A 15880-nucleotide genomic window follows, 5' to 3' on the forward strand; every position below is an offset into this window, starting at 1 on the left:
GCGTGCCCCTCCTCAATTCGCCAAGTCGCAATTACAAGCGTGGTGAATTATGATGAAAAAATGTGTATCGACAGCGGGCTGCAAACTGTCTGTGTGTTGTGAGTGTGTTTGGTGTAAACCTGCAGCAGTGATGGGTGGGTGCCTGGTTAATGTTCAAGTATCGTGCTGACACAATCTAAGCCGCGTCTGTTCTGCGGATTTGTTTCGTTTCAGATCGCACTCTTGGCGCTGCCGCCATGCAAGACGACCATCGTGCTCTTCAGGTGAGTGGCCGTGTTGAGACGCGCGGGGTCGTGTTGGGTCCCCAACGCCGAGTTTGAGCCACTCCGCTTGAGAAACCCGGTTTCATCGCAGGCAGCTTGAGACCGGATTCGAACCCAGACTCTCAGCGGTGTCGGCTTGGCAGAGGTCGCAATTCGGGTACCCGATACCCGTACCGTACCCGTTTGCGATCCTGGTGCGGCCAGGGTACGGGTACGGGTAAGGAATCAAAACCCGTTTGTGACCTCTGCGGCTTGGTGCTCTGACCTTCGAGCCACCCCGGGTCACCTCGTTAAAATTTACTCTCTGACCGGAGTGCGCCTGTTAATGAGTTTCCAGGCCCGGTTCATTACACGGGGCTGATGATTACTCTGAGCGAATACAGACGTCAAACTCTATCCACGTCGTATGCGCGACGTGGCCACGCACACACACACACCACGCGCTGAAACGGCTGCAGTCCACCGTGCTCTTTCAATGGAAGAGGAGCAACGGCAAAACGAAACAAACTCTGCTGAAGCCCTCTCGTCTTGGCGAGAGGCAGGACACGGCATTGGCATCGAGCTCCCGAACAACATTGCCACGCGCGTCACTGAGAGCCGCACACCCGTGCCGTGCCACGCAATAAGATCCCACGTCGTGTTCGTAAACTAAATATTCCGACTGCGTCTGTGTGCATCGTCACATTTAGACGCTACATTAATACAAATGAGATGATAATCGCACCTTATTGTAATACCGGTTTGGAGCCCTGTGTCAATCCACTGCTGAACGAAGGCCTTCCCCACGCCGCGTGAAGTCTGCGAGGGGTTTGTGGTGCAAACACTGAATTGGCCGAAAGCATCTTAATATGTAGAGGACCGCGAAAATTGGGAAATATTTCGGCGCCGGCTCTGGCCCCAGTTCGCATCTCGGTCTCTTGTTCCGAGAGCGAGCGAGTACTGCGCGACAGCCCGTCACAAATTGCCGTAATTATTTTGGTTTGACCCGCACTTCGCCACTTCCGGTCGATTCGGCCTGGCGGAATACCATCGGCGCTAATGAAGCGGGAGGCGGGCAGGTTGCGGAGCTTGGTCGAGGCTGTGTTTTTTTGGGGTGGGCATTCTTTCACGCGTAAGTGGCCCTGGCAGGCGTTAATGACTGATGAAGGCATTCCAAGCGCGTCGTCTCGAAAGCCAAGGGACTTCCCCTGCAAATCCCAGTCAAGCACAAAGGAGCCCTTCATACATTTTGTTTTGTTGAAATAATGGCAGAGGACACTGCTGCCTTGTTTCATTCCACTTCAGAGGCAAAGATCCCCCGTGTAGCCTGTGACAGGCTGTTGGGGCAAGTGCTGTTCATGTAGCACCTATAAAGGCGGGTGGACGACACCACGCCCGGCCGCTTTAATTCCATTTCACACACAGAGACACACGCGCACACACGCGCACACAAGCACACACGCGCACACACACGCACACACACGCGCACTCCATCACACAAACATCCACCCAACACATCTGACAAACGAGCGTGTGCACACACACACACACTTTCATTCTGCTCCTTGTAGTGAAGGGATGGCTTTGTGCATGTTGCAGTGTGTGTGTGAGTGAACGAGCATTCGTGCATGTGGATGAGATCATGTTTTGCGTGCACCCTGGGGGGAGGAATGCATGTGTTCACGTGTTGCGTGCATGTATTTGTGCGTGTGTGTACGTGTGTGTGTGTGGGGGGAGGGTCATTGACGCATCGGTTAGCGCACTGCGCTACGAAACATGCCGACCTGAGTTCAATTACCGATCGCAGCAGACATCGATTAATAATAACTGTACCGGTCCTGGGCCTCACCTAGGTCGACTCGACCTTAAACGAGTACCTGGCGCGGCGTGTAAACATCAGCGCTGCTGGAGAGACAAAGCCGGCCGGGCGTGGTGCTGGCCACCCACCCCTCGTGTGCCGTGCCGGCCTTAATAGGCGTTCGCTAACAGCACTTGCCCCAACAGTCTGCGACAGGCTTGTGCGTAAAACAACAGCCCACTTCGGTGCTGTCACATGACGACAGCCGGGGTGTCTGGGAGAGAGGCTGCGAGGCCGATGCTGATCGGCTGTTTCGCGGCCACCGCGGTGGCTCGTGGCGGAAGCCGCTGGCTGGGTGCCAGTGGCCTGGTGGTACCTCCACCATTAAACTACCAAACGGCGTGGGAAAAGCACCAAGCGGTAGCATGTTCCGGATGCCCCAAGGGGACCCGGCGTCTGTGTCGTCTCCTGGCCAAAGCTGCACGCGGTGGAGCCTCGAGGGATCTTTGTGCTTTTGTCCCGGCGGGTGCAGACTGCACCTGCACATGCTGAACGGGGCGATCCTGGCACTGCTCTTCCCCGTGGTCAACACGCGCCTGGTGAGTGAGCAGCAGCAGCAGCAGCAGCGACGGTGGACACGGGACCCTGCGGTGGGATTCGGGCTCTGTGATCTCAGTCGGTGAGGCCCCTTGGAGCCAAGCAGCTCCGTTAGAAGGGATTGGCCAAAGCCCAGGACCGTTGGCAGTGGAGGCAGCTACAGACTACAGAGTTACATGGAGATCCATAAAGATAATAGAGATCCACAGTTACAGAGATCCATAAAGATACATAGAGATCCACAGTTGCATAGAGATCCACAGTTGCATAGAGATCCACAGTTACATAGAGATCCACAGTTACATAGAGATACACAGTTACATAGAGATACATAGAGATCCACAGTTACATAGAGATCCACAGAGTCACATGGAGATCCACAGAGTTACATGGAGATCCATAAACATACATAGAGATCCACAGTTGCATAGAGATCCATAAAGATACATAGAGATCCACAGAGTTACATAGAGATCCACAGAGTTACATGGAGATCCACAGAGTTACATGGAGATCTACAGAGTTGCATAGAGATTCATAGACTGAGGCTCTATTAATTCGGCTGGCGAGGCCCCATTGAGCTGGGCCTGTTATGAGGATGACCACAGCCCCGGTTTGACGACGTCGCAGGGCGGTGGCACTGTGCACAAAACAACAATTTGGTTTACACAAATGGCACGCCACAACTTGCCGCAAACAATGATCCCGTCACAGACGCTTGTAAAACGAACCGTGTCGGACAGCCCCAGAACTTAAACGGAGCTCGACTACGGCATTCGCAACGATTGTGGCATGAACGCGCGCGCACGCACGTACACACGCGGCTCGGAGAGGACGAGTGTGAAATATGAACGGTTCGGTTCCACTGACAATCCAACACGTGGCAACGTTGTGTGACCCTCTCGTCACGTGGTGGGGGGAGGGTGATGCCAGCAGCCTTGACGGCGGCACGCTCGGTCCTCCTGCGTGTTGGACTCTGTGATGTTGATGAGTGTGGCCACCTAGCGGGGGGCAACAGCGTTGGTGGCAGCTCCGGCAGGAGAAATCGTCAGGCTCCAGGGAGAAGATCGTCTTTTGGTAAGACGGTGCCGAGGCGGCTGATGCTGGAGAGACTCAAGCAGCCCACTGCCTCTGTCAGAATGTTGTGACCGAGTTCGACGTGAAAACATTACTGAATATGTATATGGGGGAGGGGTTCCTTCGATCAATCTCAAGGTTAAACCGAATCGAATGTTGTTGTTTTTTTGCTTTGTGTTGCGGGCGACAGTGGGGTGGCAGGGCCAATAAACCTCGATTGTCCGTGCCAACGTCGGTGGTGCAGCGGTTAGCGCTACGCTGCGCTACGAACCCGGCCACCCGAGTTCGATGCCCGCTCACGGCCACCATAACCAGTGACGATTATCTGGACCGGTCATGGGTCTACCCTAGGTCAACTCGGCCTCAAATGAGTGCCTGGTGCGGTGTTTAAACATCGCCACTGGGGAGACAAAGGCGGGTGGGCAGGCGTGGTATTGGACACCTCAATAAAGTAGTGCATCGGTGCACATTACAGCGGAAGCGGGAACGGTACCGGAGGGCACAGAGCAAACCGGAATGAGAGAATAAACCCATCACGCGCCCTCAGCGGCTAACACCGACTTGAGCAGAGGACATGGCATTTGCTCGTGAAAATAAAGTGCGACCGTGGGAAACAAACAGCATAAGAAAAGTGCGGGTGTCACGGCGGCGAGATGTAAACTACCTCGTCTGGTACGCAGGAGGTTGTGGGTTCAATCCCGACTCTGACGCCTGCTGTATATTTGGAGTTTGCGATGTCTCTCGTGGGTCGTGTGGATTTTTCTCTGGGTTCTCGGGGTTTTCCCAGCCCATTTAGAATCGACATCACGCGTTCAGCGTATTTGCCTGCCATAAATTTCCACGCGATGATAAGCAAGCCCACTTCGTTTAGCTATCATTTGTGGTCGCTTATGGAAAAAGAGCTACATAGCTCGGTGGGGCCTTACCTGGTCAAAAGTAGCAAAAAATTATAAATTAAGAAACTGTTTTCCCCCTTCCCCCCTTCTTAAATGTTAGATTGTATAGGAAGGCGAGAAGTTGGCGCGTTGTGCACGCAGCACGGAATTGAGAAATGCTCGGCGCATTTCCGACGTCCGTTGGCAGGGCGTTCCCGATGTTGTTTGGGGCGAAGCGGTAACGCTGGCGCCTCGCAGCAACAAGGGGCCTGGGTTGCAGTCCTGACGTGGGTGCCCCTGCTGTGTGGAGTGTGTGTGTGTGTTCTCGCACACGCGTTTTTTGCCCTGACAGCCACGTCTTCCGTCTTCCGTACTGCCGATTAAAATACTTCCGAAGGACAGAGCGCACAGAGGGAAAGTGTTTCCAGAATCTGTGAGTTTAGCGTGATTTTCTTTTCTCGTTGCCATCATCTGCAGCTGCCGTTTGAGACGGAGATCTACTACATCCAGCACATCATGATGTACATCGTGCCTCTCTATCTGCTTCGCTCGGGAGGTGAGTGGCGCACGGCGATCGTCGCCCCAACCCACAGCACGATTGCCGTTAGAGTTGCGGTCGCTCGCACCCACAGGGAGGCCTCGCTGAGTCTGGCAGGAGGGTCCTACGTGTTTCCTAATTGAGTTACTTGCATTGTCATTTAAAATAAAAATTTTACCTGCTCTTCAGCACTTGTTACTCCCTGCAGAGAACTGTACCGACACGACCGCACTCTACGATGGATAGCGCCAAACTGTACCACACGCCCTCACGCATGGCCTTGTGAAATCCTCGGTACCGATGATGTTATTTTATTTTAGTTTTTCTTCCAGTTTCGATGACGTGTACTTGTGTACCAGGTACACGTACACACGTCATCGGAACAAAATCGGAAGAAAAAACTGATGATGTACGCATACGTCATCGGAACGGAGAAAGGGTTAATTATCTCAGCAGTGTCTTGAGACTCCGTATAATTCTCTTCCCGGCTTATTTTATGAATAAACACACGGTGCCGTGGTGCAGAGAGACGTGCATCCACACGCAAATGCATTCCCACGCTCATCCCAATCTCGTAATCCCATATTAGCCACACGGTTTCATTCAGCCAAATCTATTTTTGCGTCGAGCATTTTGCCCTGGATACATGCAAAGCAGGCCTGGGAAACTGATGCATTTTTTAAAGTTTTTAGTTACACGGCAGCGCAGGACATCGTGCACCCACCTACTGCTCTCTGGGTGCCGCGGCGGTGAGATGTTAACTCCCTCGCCTGGTATGCAGGAGGTCGTGGGTACGATTTCGATGCTGATGCCTGCTGCTGTATATTTGGAGTTTGCGTGTTCTCTCGCCCCGTGGTCGCGTGGATTTTTCTCCGGGTCGTCCGTTTTTTTCCCCTCCGCATTTAGAATCGACATCACGCGTTCAGTGTATTTGGCTTCCATAAATTGTCACGTGATGCCAAGCCCACTAAGTTTAGCTATCATTTGTGGTCGCTTCTTAAAAAAAGAGCTACATAGCTCAATAAAAAAAAATTGTTCAAATAGTAAAAATCTCCTGACGTCATCAAGAAGTGGGTCCAAAACTGATCCCTGCGTAGAATTTCAGACGAGATCGCCGATTGTGGTGCTGCTGCTGATTATGATGAGAGGGTTGCCACTTATTCCACTGCAGACTCAAACCTGGACATATTTCTCAGCACACGGTCTCCTGTAAGAGTCGAACGCAGCAAAACCGGTACCAGATCTCCATACGGAGTGAGGCCTGCTGCCACCCGAACACAAGTGCCACGTCCTAGAATGTACCGGGTCAAAACCGGGACGGGTGCCAACCCAAGATGATGATGACAAAGTTGGTTGATGATGATGACTCTCCCACAGAGATGATGTTAACAGTAATAATAATAGTGATGAAGCCAGAGTATGTAGATTGACATAAATGACTCGCCAGCTTAGATGATGATGGTGACGATGATCGTTCCGCGTGTGTTGCGGGTGTGAGTTGGTGTAAGGGGTAGGGCACACACAGATAAGAGCTTGTGAATCAATCGGTAAACGTAGGAAGGCCGGACTGGATAAGCAGAGGATCCCTATAGAATAATCTTCTGTAAAGCAGTGTTACTTACGTCTGCATTTTTACCAACACATTCATTGCCCATGCACACACACACACAAATAAAAAGATCCCCTGTATAGCCTTAAGACTCATCTTCTTGGTTCTTTCGGTAAAGTCACGTAGAAGGGAAATAATAAAATAATAAAAATAAAACAATAAAATAATTCTCACGACGTTTCGGCCACAACGCAAGCAGTCGTCCTCAGGTGAAGAACAGGTCTCCCCGACAGACCTGGTCTTCACCTGAGGACGGCTGCTTGCATTGTGGCCGAAACGTCGTGAGAATTATTTTATTATGTCTTATTTTTATTATTTTATTACTTCCCTTCTACGTGACTTTACCGAAAGAACCAAGAAGATGAATCCCTGCAGTCACGAAAGCTTTAAATCGAGCCTTTAGACTATTGGGGCAAGTGTTATTAACGAGCACCTATGAAGGCCGGAATGGTACACCGGGGAAACACGACATCTGACGCCGTGACATCGAAGCGCGGGCCCCCCCCCCCCCAAAGTGCAGGGCCCGGGGCAGTCGCCCCCCGATTCGGCGTGCACCCTCGGGCACGGGCTCTGGTTTGTGACGTTTCCATGGGGGACCTCCCGTGTGTGTGTGCGTGTGTGCGTGCGTGTGTGCGTGTGTGTGTGTGTGTGCGCGTGCGTGTGCCTGTGTGTGTGCGTGTGTGCGTGCGTGTGTGTGTGTGTGTGCGTGTGTGTGTGCCTGTGTGTGTGCGTGTGTGCGTGTGCCTGTGCGTGTGCGTGCGTGTGTGTGTGCGTGTGTGTATGCGTGTGTGTATGTGTGTGCGTGTGCGTGTGTGCGTGTGTGTGTGTGTGCGTGTGTGTATGCGTGTGCGTGTGTGTATGCGTGTGTGTGTGTGTGCGTGTGTGCGTGTGTGTATGCGTGTGTGTGCATGTGTGTGCGTGTGTGTGCGTGTGTGCGTGCGCAGGGGGGGCGTACGCGCCGGAGCCGCTGGGGAACCCGTGGTGGGCGCTGCTGGCCACGGGCCTCCTCTTCTTCTACCACTTCACCGTGCTGCAGGCGCTCGCCCTGGTGAGTCGCCCGGCGCGTGATCCTCTTCCTCCCCGAATGGAACGCAACGAGCTCCCGCCGCTGCTTCCCTGCGCTTGTTGACGTGTCGAGCCTCGCCGCAAGAGGGGCTGACCGCTGCCGTCAGCGCGGTGTCGGGTCTCCCGGGTTTCCTGTTGCCCGGTGGTTTCCCTCTTGGGGAAATTTGTTAGTCTACGGTCGTGGTTCATGCCCGAGTACATGTCGCTCTGGCGAGTCGTCGTTATAACAACGACGGTCACAACGACGTATTAATTATTATTATCGTAATAACATCGGGGACGAATATTAGAACCCGTTCCTGGGCCTCCCCTAGGTCGACGCAGCCTCAAATGAGTACCTGGTGCGGTGTGTAAAAACACCGCCACTAAGGAGACACAAAGGCGGCCGGGCGGGTGGCGCCGACCGCCGCCGCCGTGCCGGCCTTCGTAATCGCTCGCCAACGGCGCGTGCCCCCAGACGGCGCGTGCCGGCTGCTGCACGGTGGATCTCCGTCGCTTGCGTGTCCCGGTGGGACCTCTGATCAGCGCGGTTCGCCACGCGCGGTGCGAAAGCAGTTCAACGCACAAACAAACAAAACGTTGCGGCGTCTCTCTCCCTCGTCCGCGCCTCTGCCGCCCCAGCTGACGCAGGTGAACCTCAACAACATGCTGTGCCCCGCCGTGTCCGACCCATTCTACGGACGCTGGTACCGCCTGTGCGCGCTGTTCCACCAAACGGCGCTGGTCCTGCTGCACGGCAAGGCCGTCACCGTGGCCTCCAGGGCCTTGGAGCCGGCGCTCCGCATGGCCTCCGCAGTCTTCCGACCGCCGACCAAAAAGATCGACTGATGCGACGCGTGCGTCCGTGCGCGTGCGTCCGTGCACGTGCGTGTGCGTGCGCGGGGAGCGGAGGCGCAGTTGTGGGCGCACTGCACTACGAAGCCGGCGTCGCCCGAGTTCGATTCCCGGCCATGACCTGTGACGACGGTGATTATCTGAAAGTGCCACGGGCCCCTCCTCTAGGTCGACTCGGCCTTAAACGTGAGTTCCTTGTCGCGGCTGTGTAAACATCGGTATGGGAGGAGCTCGCCAACAGCACTCGCCCCAGCAGCCTGTTCAGGCTATGGGGTGGAGCGAGGGGGTTGGGGGGGGGGACCTTTGCCTTGGCCATGTCGCACGCCGCGCTACGATCCCGGCACACGCAACGCAACAACTGGCCCGCTAAAAACACACGGCCAATGCACTCACCCGCACACACACACACACACACAAAGACAAAGACCCCCCGTATAGCCTTAACAGACTGTAGGGGCAAGTGCTGTTGCGAGCACCTATGAAGGCCGGAACAGTACACGAGGGGGTGGGTGGCCAGCACCACGCCCGGCCGCCTTTGTCTCCCGAGTGACGAAGCTGACACACTGCACCAGGTACTCATTTGAGGCTTAGTCGACCTAGGGGAGGCCCAGGACCGGTTCAGATAATCGTCAACGGTGTTCGGCTGCAAGCGGGAATCGAACCCGTGTCGCCATGTTCATAGCGCAGTGCGCTAACCGCTACACCACCGCTCCCCACACACACACACTCACCCACGCACACACGCACACATACGCAGCGATGAAACAAGATAGATTTCCTTCAGAACCCTGTGATCTGATGCGGTCAGCAACTGTCACAAATACGTCGTGGTCGGTGAATTTGCAGAGGGAACGGTGGCGCTGTGATTAGCGCACTGCGCTACAATCCCGGCGACCCGAGTTTAATTACCGGCCATGGCTAATATAAGTAACGGGTGATATCTGAACCGGTCCCAGGTCGATTCAGCCTTAAATGAGTACCTCGTGCGGTGTTTACAACCACACCAACGCTGGGGAGACAAAGGCGACCAGGGATGTTTTTTTTTCCTCCGGGGCCACACCACCCCCCCCCCCTCGTGTAGGTGCCCCCCCCCCCCTAACGTCGCTTGCCCCAAGTGCCACGTGAAAGGCGAAATGGGGACGGCGTCCGAGTGTGGCGGAGAAGTTACGGAGCACGAACTCGGCCACCAGGTTGCAACTCCCCGGGGCGGCACGAACACCGCCCCGCCACTTGCCATCGTTTGGCGGCCAGTCGGACTCGAGCACTCGGTTTGGGCTTCCCTTAAGTGAACTCGGCCTCAAATGAGTAGCGACCGGGTGCAGTGGCGTGGTGCACGAGCGTTACGTTTTGAGACTAAGGGGTTTTTTTTTTCCAGCCGCACCATCCGGCTCGTGCGACCGGGCCGGCCTTAATAAGGCGCTCGCTCACAGCGGCATGCATGGTTACACGGGCGGCGGGGGGGGGGGTCTTTGTCTTTGCATATCGAGTCAACTGCGATTTTCCCCACGTTTTGCAGGTTATAAACAATGCTTGCCGGTAAGCAACACTGAACATTTATTTTGTACGGGCCCCCCCCCCCCGTTAGTTTAATCGCGGTGCTGCCCTCTCACTCGCCGAGGGCACGTGGGTCGGCACCCACGTGACCGCAAACACGTGGGCGCAAACACGTGGGCGGGCGAGTCGACCCGCTTACTTAGGAGGGATGCAATGGAAACAAGACAGGTGCGAGCACCGAGTCTGAAGGCGCTCGTGTTTTCAGGAGGGGGGGGGGGGAGGAGGGGTCCCACGTTGGGCATTGGGATCTTCGGCCTTCGCGGATGAACACCGTTCCGTGTTTCGCCATCGGGGGGGATGCCGGAGAACCTGCCGGAGAACCTGGAGGAGAAACCCGAGTCGGGAGTCGAACCCAGCAGCGTTCTTTCTGTGAGGCACGAGTGTTACCAGTGCGCCACACTGCATGTTTGGAATTTAATGCTTCCTGCAGATGATCAAGAATTGACGACGGTGTTCCCTCGTTATTCGCGGTGGATAGGTTCCGGAGATGCTCGTGATTAGCGCCTTTCGCGGATTACGGTATTGGAATATGGTACTCGCAACGTCCGCAGGTGCTTCTAAGGCTTCCAGAAATTCTCTCCGTCTTTCTCATCACATTCTCTCATCACTTTATATCTCATCACTATCTCATCACTTTATTTATCATCGCTTTCTTTCTCCATCTTTGTCCCTCGATGCAGTCGGGCAGGGTTCAAGATGCGATTCGCGCGCAGCCAAAACCGCGGGTAGCGACTTCGCGAATAACGAGGGAACGCTGCACTGAGAGAGAAAAAGAAAACTCCAGGAGGAAGCCATTGCCCTGGGAGAGAAGGCCGTATTACGACGTCCACAATGCAATGCAGTTTACGGGTTCTCGCCTCTCATCTCGCTGTCGTTCGTCGAGTGCGATCGCTGGCCGTGAACGGGTCGTGAACTCCCGCCGTGCCCGAGTTTTTTTTGTTGTGTTTGAACGCGTCTCCCGACGCGTGCCACTGCGGTTATATGCACGCCGAACCTCTGGGGGGCGGGGGGACCGCGTTGTCACGATGCTTTGCCGTCGAGCGGTGCTGCCTTTGTCGGCCGTGGCGGGCGACGATGCGGCGCCGAGTCGGGTCTTCCCGTCCGTGCAGCGGTTGACACGCGTGTGCGCACGCGCGTGCGCTCATCGGGAAAACCCATGGGCTTTATTCCGCACAAAGGAAAAATCCCAAAGGTTCGCTTGGAGAGGATTTGCGTGCCCGGGATTGTACCGAGGGACGGGAAGGGGACCGGGAAGAGGACCGGTTTGGTTGGAGCCAGCTCGCAGGCTAGCGGCGTCCTGTTGGCTGTCAAGTTAAAACGCGGCTTGGCCAGGACGGACGGTCTGGCCGCTGGAGGTGCTACGCCAGAGTATTGCCGTAGATCGCGCGGCCGTGAGAAGTGCCAATGGACACGGGGGAGGCCTTCAACCCAGCAGTGGGGATAGAGCGCGGCCGGCCGGCGACGATGAAGCTTGGCGCACAATATGCCGCCTCCTTGGACAACGTCAAACGGCACCGGTGGCCACGTGGCCGTTACGGACGGCGCGACGGCCCCTCTCGCCGGTGGTTCCCCGTGCCTGGTCATCGCCGGTGGGGTAAAGCCACCACACCACCGCTCGCTCCATGCGCTCCGCTCGCTCCACGCGTTCCGCTCGCTCCGCGGCACGTGGCCCGCAGGCGCCCGACGCTGGAAACTGTTTCGCGGCGTTCTCCGGGTTCACGAGACGACCTCCGGGTGGCTCGCGCCAAACGTGCACCCAGGTGCCAAATACGGTCACGTCAATCTGGTCTCGCACGCACGCGTTAACAGACGCGCACAGACGTACACGAGCGCGCACGGACCAAGATACTAACACACACACGCACACAAGAGACACGAACAGGCACACGCAAAAAATATAAAGATCCCCATATAACCTTAACAGACTGTTGGGGAAAGTGATATGACGAGCACCTATGAAGGTTCTGACGCACACACGCCAACAATTGCCATTCGCCACTAAGTGTCGGTGACGTCACCAGGGTGCTTGTGCCAGGCTAAGTGCAATTTAAGGCCACGTGAGTGTTGAACACCCGCCGGCAGGCGGTCACGGGACAGATCCAGGTGCCATGAATTGACTGAGAGGACTGGCAGATGCGCGCCAGCGCACACACACAAAGACGCCCCGTTTAGCCTTAACAGACTGTAGGGGCAAGTGCTGTTAGCGAGCACCTATGAAGGCCGGCACGGCACACGAGGGGGTGGGTGGCTAACACGACGCCCGGCCGCCTTTGTCTCCCTCGAGGCGATGTTTATACACCACACCAGGTACTCATTTGAGGCTGAGTCGATCTCGGGGAGGCCCAGGACCGGTTCAGATAATCGTCACTGGTGTTAGCCGTGAGTAGGAATCGAACTCGGGTCGCCGGGTTCGTAGCACAGCGCGCTAACCACTGCGCCACCGCTCCCCACAGGCACACACACGCCAACACACACGCCAACACACACATACATGCACACACACACCGCCAACACACACACGCCAACACACCGACTGCTTTGTAAGACGCGGCTCCTAACCGCTGCATTGACACGCGGGGGGGGGGGGGGGGTCACGCGTTCCGTCTCAACCCCGAGAAATACGGGAGGCGAGCTCATGATGAAAGGGATCGGAATAAACTGATGAGTTCTCTGTACGCGAGGGAATTATAATAATAATAGTAATAATAATTTAACACGAAATTGTGTCGTTCGCATGTCGGTATTTATTATGGGTGAAACTAACGGAGCGATCTCATTGCGGAGGGGAGGTCTCTGTGCAGGGCTTGATTTCTAACGGAATACCTCCCCAGATTCTGCAGTATGGATGTATGTATGTGCCGTATGTACGTTGAACTTCTTTCGCACCGCACGTAGCCAACCGTGCTAGTAGCAGTTGTGGTGTAGTAGGCCGATGAGTCGTAGTAGGGAGCCACGGCCCCAGCGACAGAGGAATACTGGATGTGGTGTGCCGCGTGTGGAAACACATTCGAAGTCCGTGGCAGATCGCAGTGCGGTGTAGCTGCGGGACATGGTGAAAGGTAAAATTAGATGCCCGGAATGTGCTTCAAAAAAAATGTTAGCGCTTATACGGGACTAACGTTTTTTTTTAATGGAAAAAGAACGCAGAATAATACACTGTAACATGATAACAAATGTAATGTTCATAGCTTCACAAAGTCGGAGTGTCTCCCACCTGTTCGCCATCGTTGTCAACGCTTGGCCTGGAATCTTCTCCAGGTGGTCTCCAGAGCCCGGAGACAGCACATTCCTCGTGCTATTGTTGCAAATTCAGAACAATTTTTTTGAAGCGCCCTGTATAATCGGGGTCGCTGACAGACTGGAATAGGTGGCGCATGACGAACCGTAGAAGCCACGGCCATGGACGTGGTGTGCCGGGTGAGGAGAGAGACCCCGAATCAGGAGAGAGACCCGGGTGAGGAGGGAGAGAGACCCCGGGTGAGGGGAGAGACAGACCCCTGGTGATGAGAGAGAGACCCGGGTGAGGAGGGAGACAGACCCCGGGTGATGAGAAAGACAAGACCCCTGGTGATGAGAAAGACAGACCCCTGGTGATGAGAGAGAGAGACCCCGGGTGAGGGGAGAGACACCGGGTGAGGAGGGAGAGAGACCGCAGGAGAGAGACCCGGGTGAGGAGAGAGACCCTGAGTGAGGAGAGAGAGACCCCGGGTGATGAGAAAGACAGAACCCTGGTGATGAGAGAGAGAGACCCCAGGAGAGAGATCCCTGGTGATGAGAGAGACCTCTGGTGAGGAGAGAGAGACCCCTGGCGTTGCACGCGACTTGTAAATAAACACAAGTGCCATTGCTGGGGCATGTGGACTGCAGCAGGGACTGACGATTCGGTGCGATCTCGTTATCACGAAGTAATCGGAATAAACATATTTAATTCGCTCGCCTGTTGCTTACGCCTCGTTTAAAACACACGAAAATCACCCCAATTGCTGTATGCCCCCGTCCGTGGGGGTGGAGCGGTGGCGCAGTGGTTAGCGCACTGCGCAGTGGACCAGCCGAACCGACGGCTGAACCCGGTTCTGGGCGCTCCGCGTCGGCAACCGGCGCGGTGAAGTATGGTCAAACAACCCCGGTGACCGACAGGGTGTGGGGAGGCCTTCGTCCAGCAGTGGATGGATATTGGCTGTACACCATTATTGTTATTCTTAATCGTGCTATCGGACATATGGCAATCGACGGCGTGACAAGCAGTGGAGGATGACTGCTGCGGATCCGTATGATGATACGGTACGTTGAACTTCCTTCGCACCGTACGTAGCCAAACCGTGATCTCTGGAGGAGCGGGATTGGAATAACACTGCTAGTGCATTTGTATTGTTGAACTTACAGATACGGAGCGATGTAACCATCGATTACGGCACCATTCGAACCGTTAATAAAAGTCGGCGTATGGAGGACGCGTCGCTGGCAGGAGCGAGGGCTGATGGTCAAGTGGTCGAGTAATGAGAGAGGCGGCGGAGGCAGCAGCCAAGGAATGGAATATTACACTGGTCAACGAAAAAAACACATTTTTTTCTGGCCTGGACTTTTGCAGCTGTTTTAGACTAATTTCAGGGTGCTGATTCCAAATCTGATCTCAGATTTGCTCTATCACATCTCATTTTTATGCTATCGGCATACCCCATTTTCATTGATTTACCCGAAATTAACTCTGTCACTTATGATTGCAAGTTGTTGCGAGGCAGTGACTGCTTTAGTGTTAAAATATGGTGCTGTATTTTTAGGATAGTGTGTTTATAATATCATTTTATGTAGATATCCACATTTAATATTTTTCTTCTGCAGTTTTTATTGAAAATGCAATATTTGATATCTCAAAACCTGATGTGATAGACAAAAACTGATGCCAGATTTGGAATCCCTAATTTCGATCGGATCATTGGGGTTGATTAGTAATAAAGCGGCATTTTGCGACCCCCACTGCCACTGTAGCATGTTATTACGCGCCAGGGACTCTGAGATGAGAGGACAATAGTCTGAGTCCATAATTTGCAATAACTAACGGCAAAGCAGTTATAAGTGACTCACAAAATTGTGCGCAGTTGCGTATACAGCACACGACTTCCCTGAAGGCATCAACACCTTCAGCGAGCGCGATGCCGATCACACAACGCGGTTCGAATTCGACCCTCGATCGATGGCTGCGCCATCGCCGCACACGGGTCGAATAAAAGCAATGGACAAGTCCTTACTTACTAACAACTCCTTACTTACTAACAACTCCTATCATTTTTCATTGCTGGAGGGGTTGCCCCTCCCTACCTGAAAGTCCTAGCTCCGCCATTGACCTTGACACCTGTTTTATTATCAGAAAGGGTAAAACTTATTCTTATATTTCGATACTGGCTAGAAAGGTCACGTATCGTTAATTCCGTTTAACGAGAACGCAAATTCGGTTTGATGTCATCCCAGGTCCTGCGGTCATTCACGGCCAGTGGATTTCGTGGCGGTTTTCACGATTCTGATTCTCGGGGTCCCACCGTGCGCTCCTTTGTTGACGGGTCACCGACGATTTGCTCCGAATTTCCCCCCATCAATCCAGTAATTGCTCGTGTGCGCGCCTGTTTTAAACACGTGCTCTAGAGCGACGGCTGCCTTGCAAAAGGGGCACATCGGTGGACGGTATCGACGATCAGA

The 15880-nt window shown here is 54.5% G+C and overlaps 1 protein-coding gene across 1 annotated transcript in view; it reads left to right on the plus strand.

The window, feature by feature from the left end:
• The window catches only part of TMEM164 (transmembrane protein 164), a 34544-nt gene extending 20420 nt beyond the window's left edge, over positions 1 to 14124 (plus strand). Inside the window, exons 2-6 of the mRNA XM_061570341.1 lie at positions 214 to 263; positions 2573 to 2639; positions 5067 to 5145; positions 7681 to 7784; positions 8423 to 14124. Coding sequence (XP_061426325.1) covers positions 214 to 263; positions 2573 to 2639; positions 5067 to 5145; positions 7681 to 7784; positions 8423 to 8629 — 507 coding nt within the window. The 3' untranslated portion in view covers positions 8630 to 14124. The remainder of the gene's footprint in view (positions 1 to 213; positions 264 to 2572; positions 2640 to 5066; positions 5146 to 7680; positions 7785 to 8422) is intronic.
• Positions 14125 to 15880: the final 1756 nt, after the last annotated feature.

This window comes from Lethenteron reissneri, chromosome 45 (assembly GCF_015708825.2).
Source record: "Lethenteron reissneri isolate LAM-NWPU_2019-01 chromosome 45, ASM1570882v1, whole genome shotgun sequence".
Taxonomy (NCBI): domain Eukaryota; kingdom Metazoa; phylum Chordata; class Hyperoartia; order Petromyzontiformes; family Petromyzontidae; genus Lethenteron; species Lethenteron reissneri.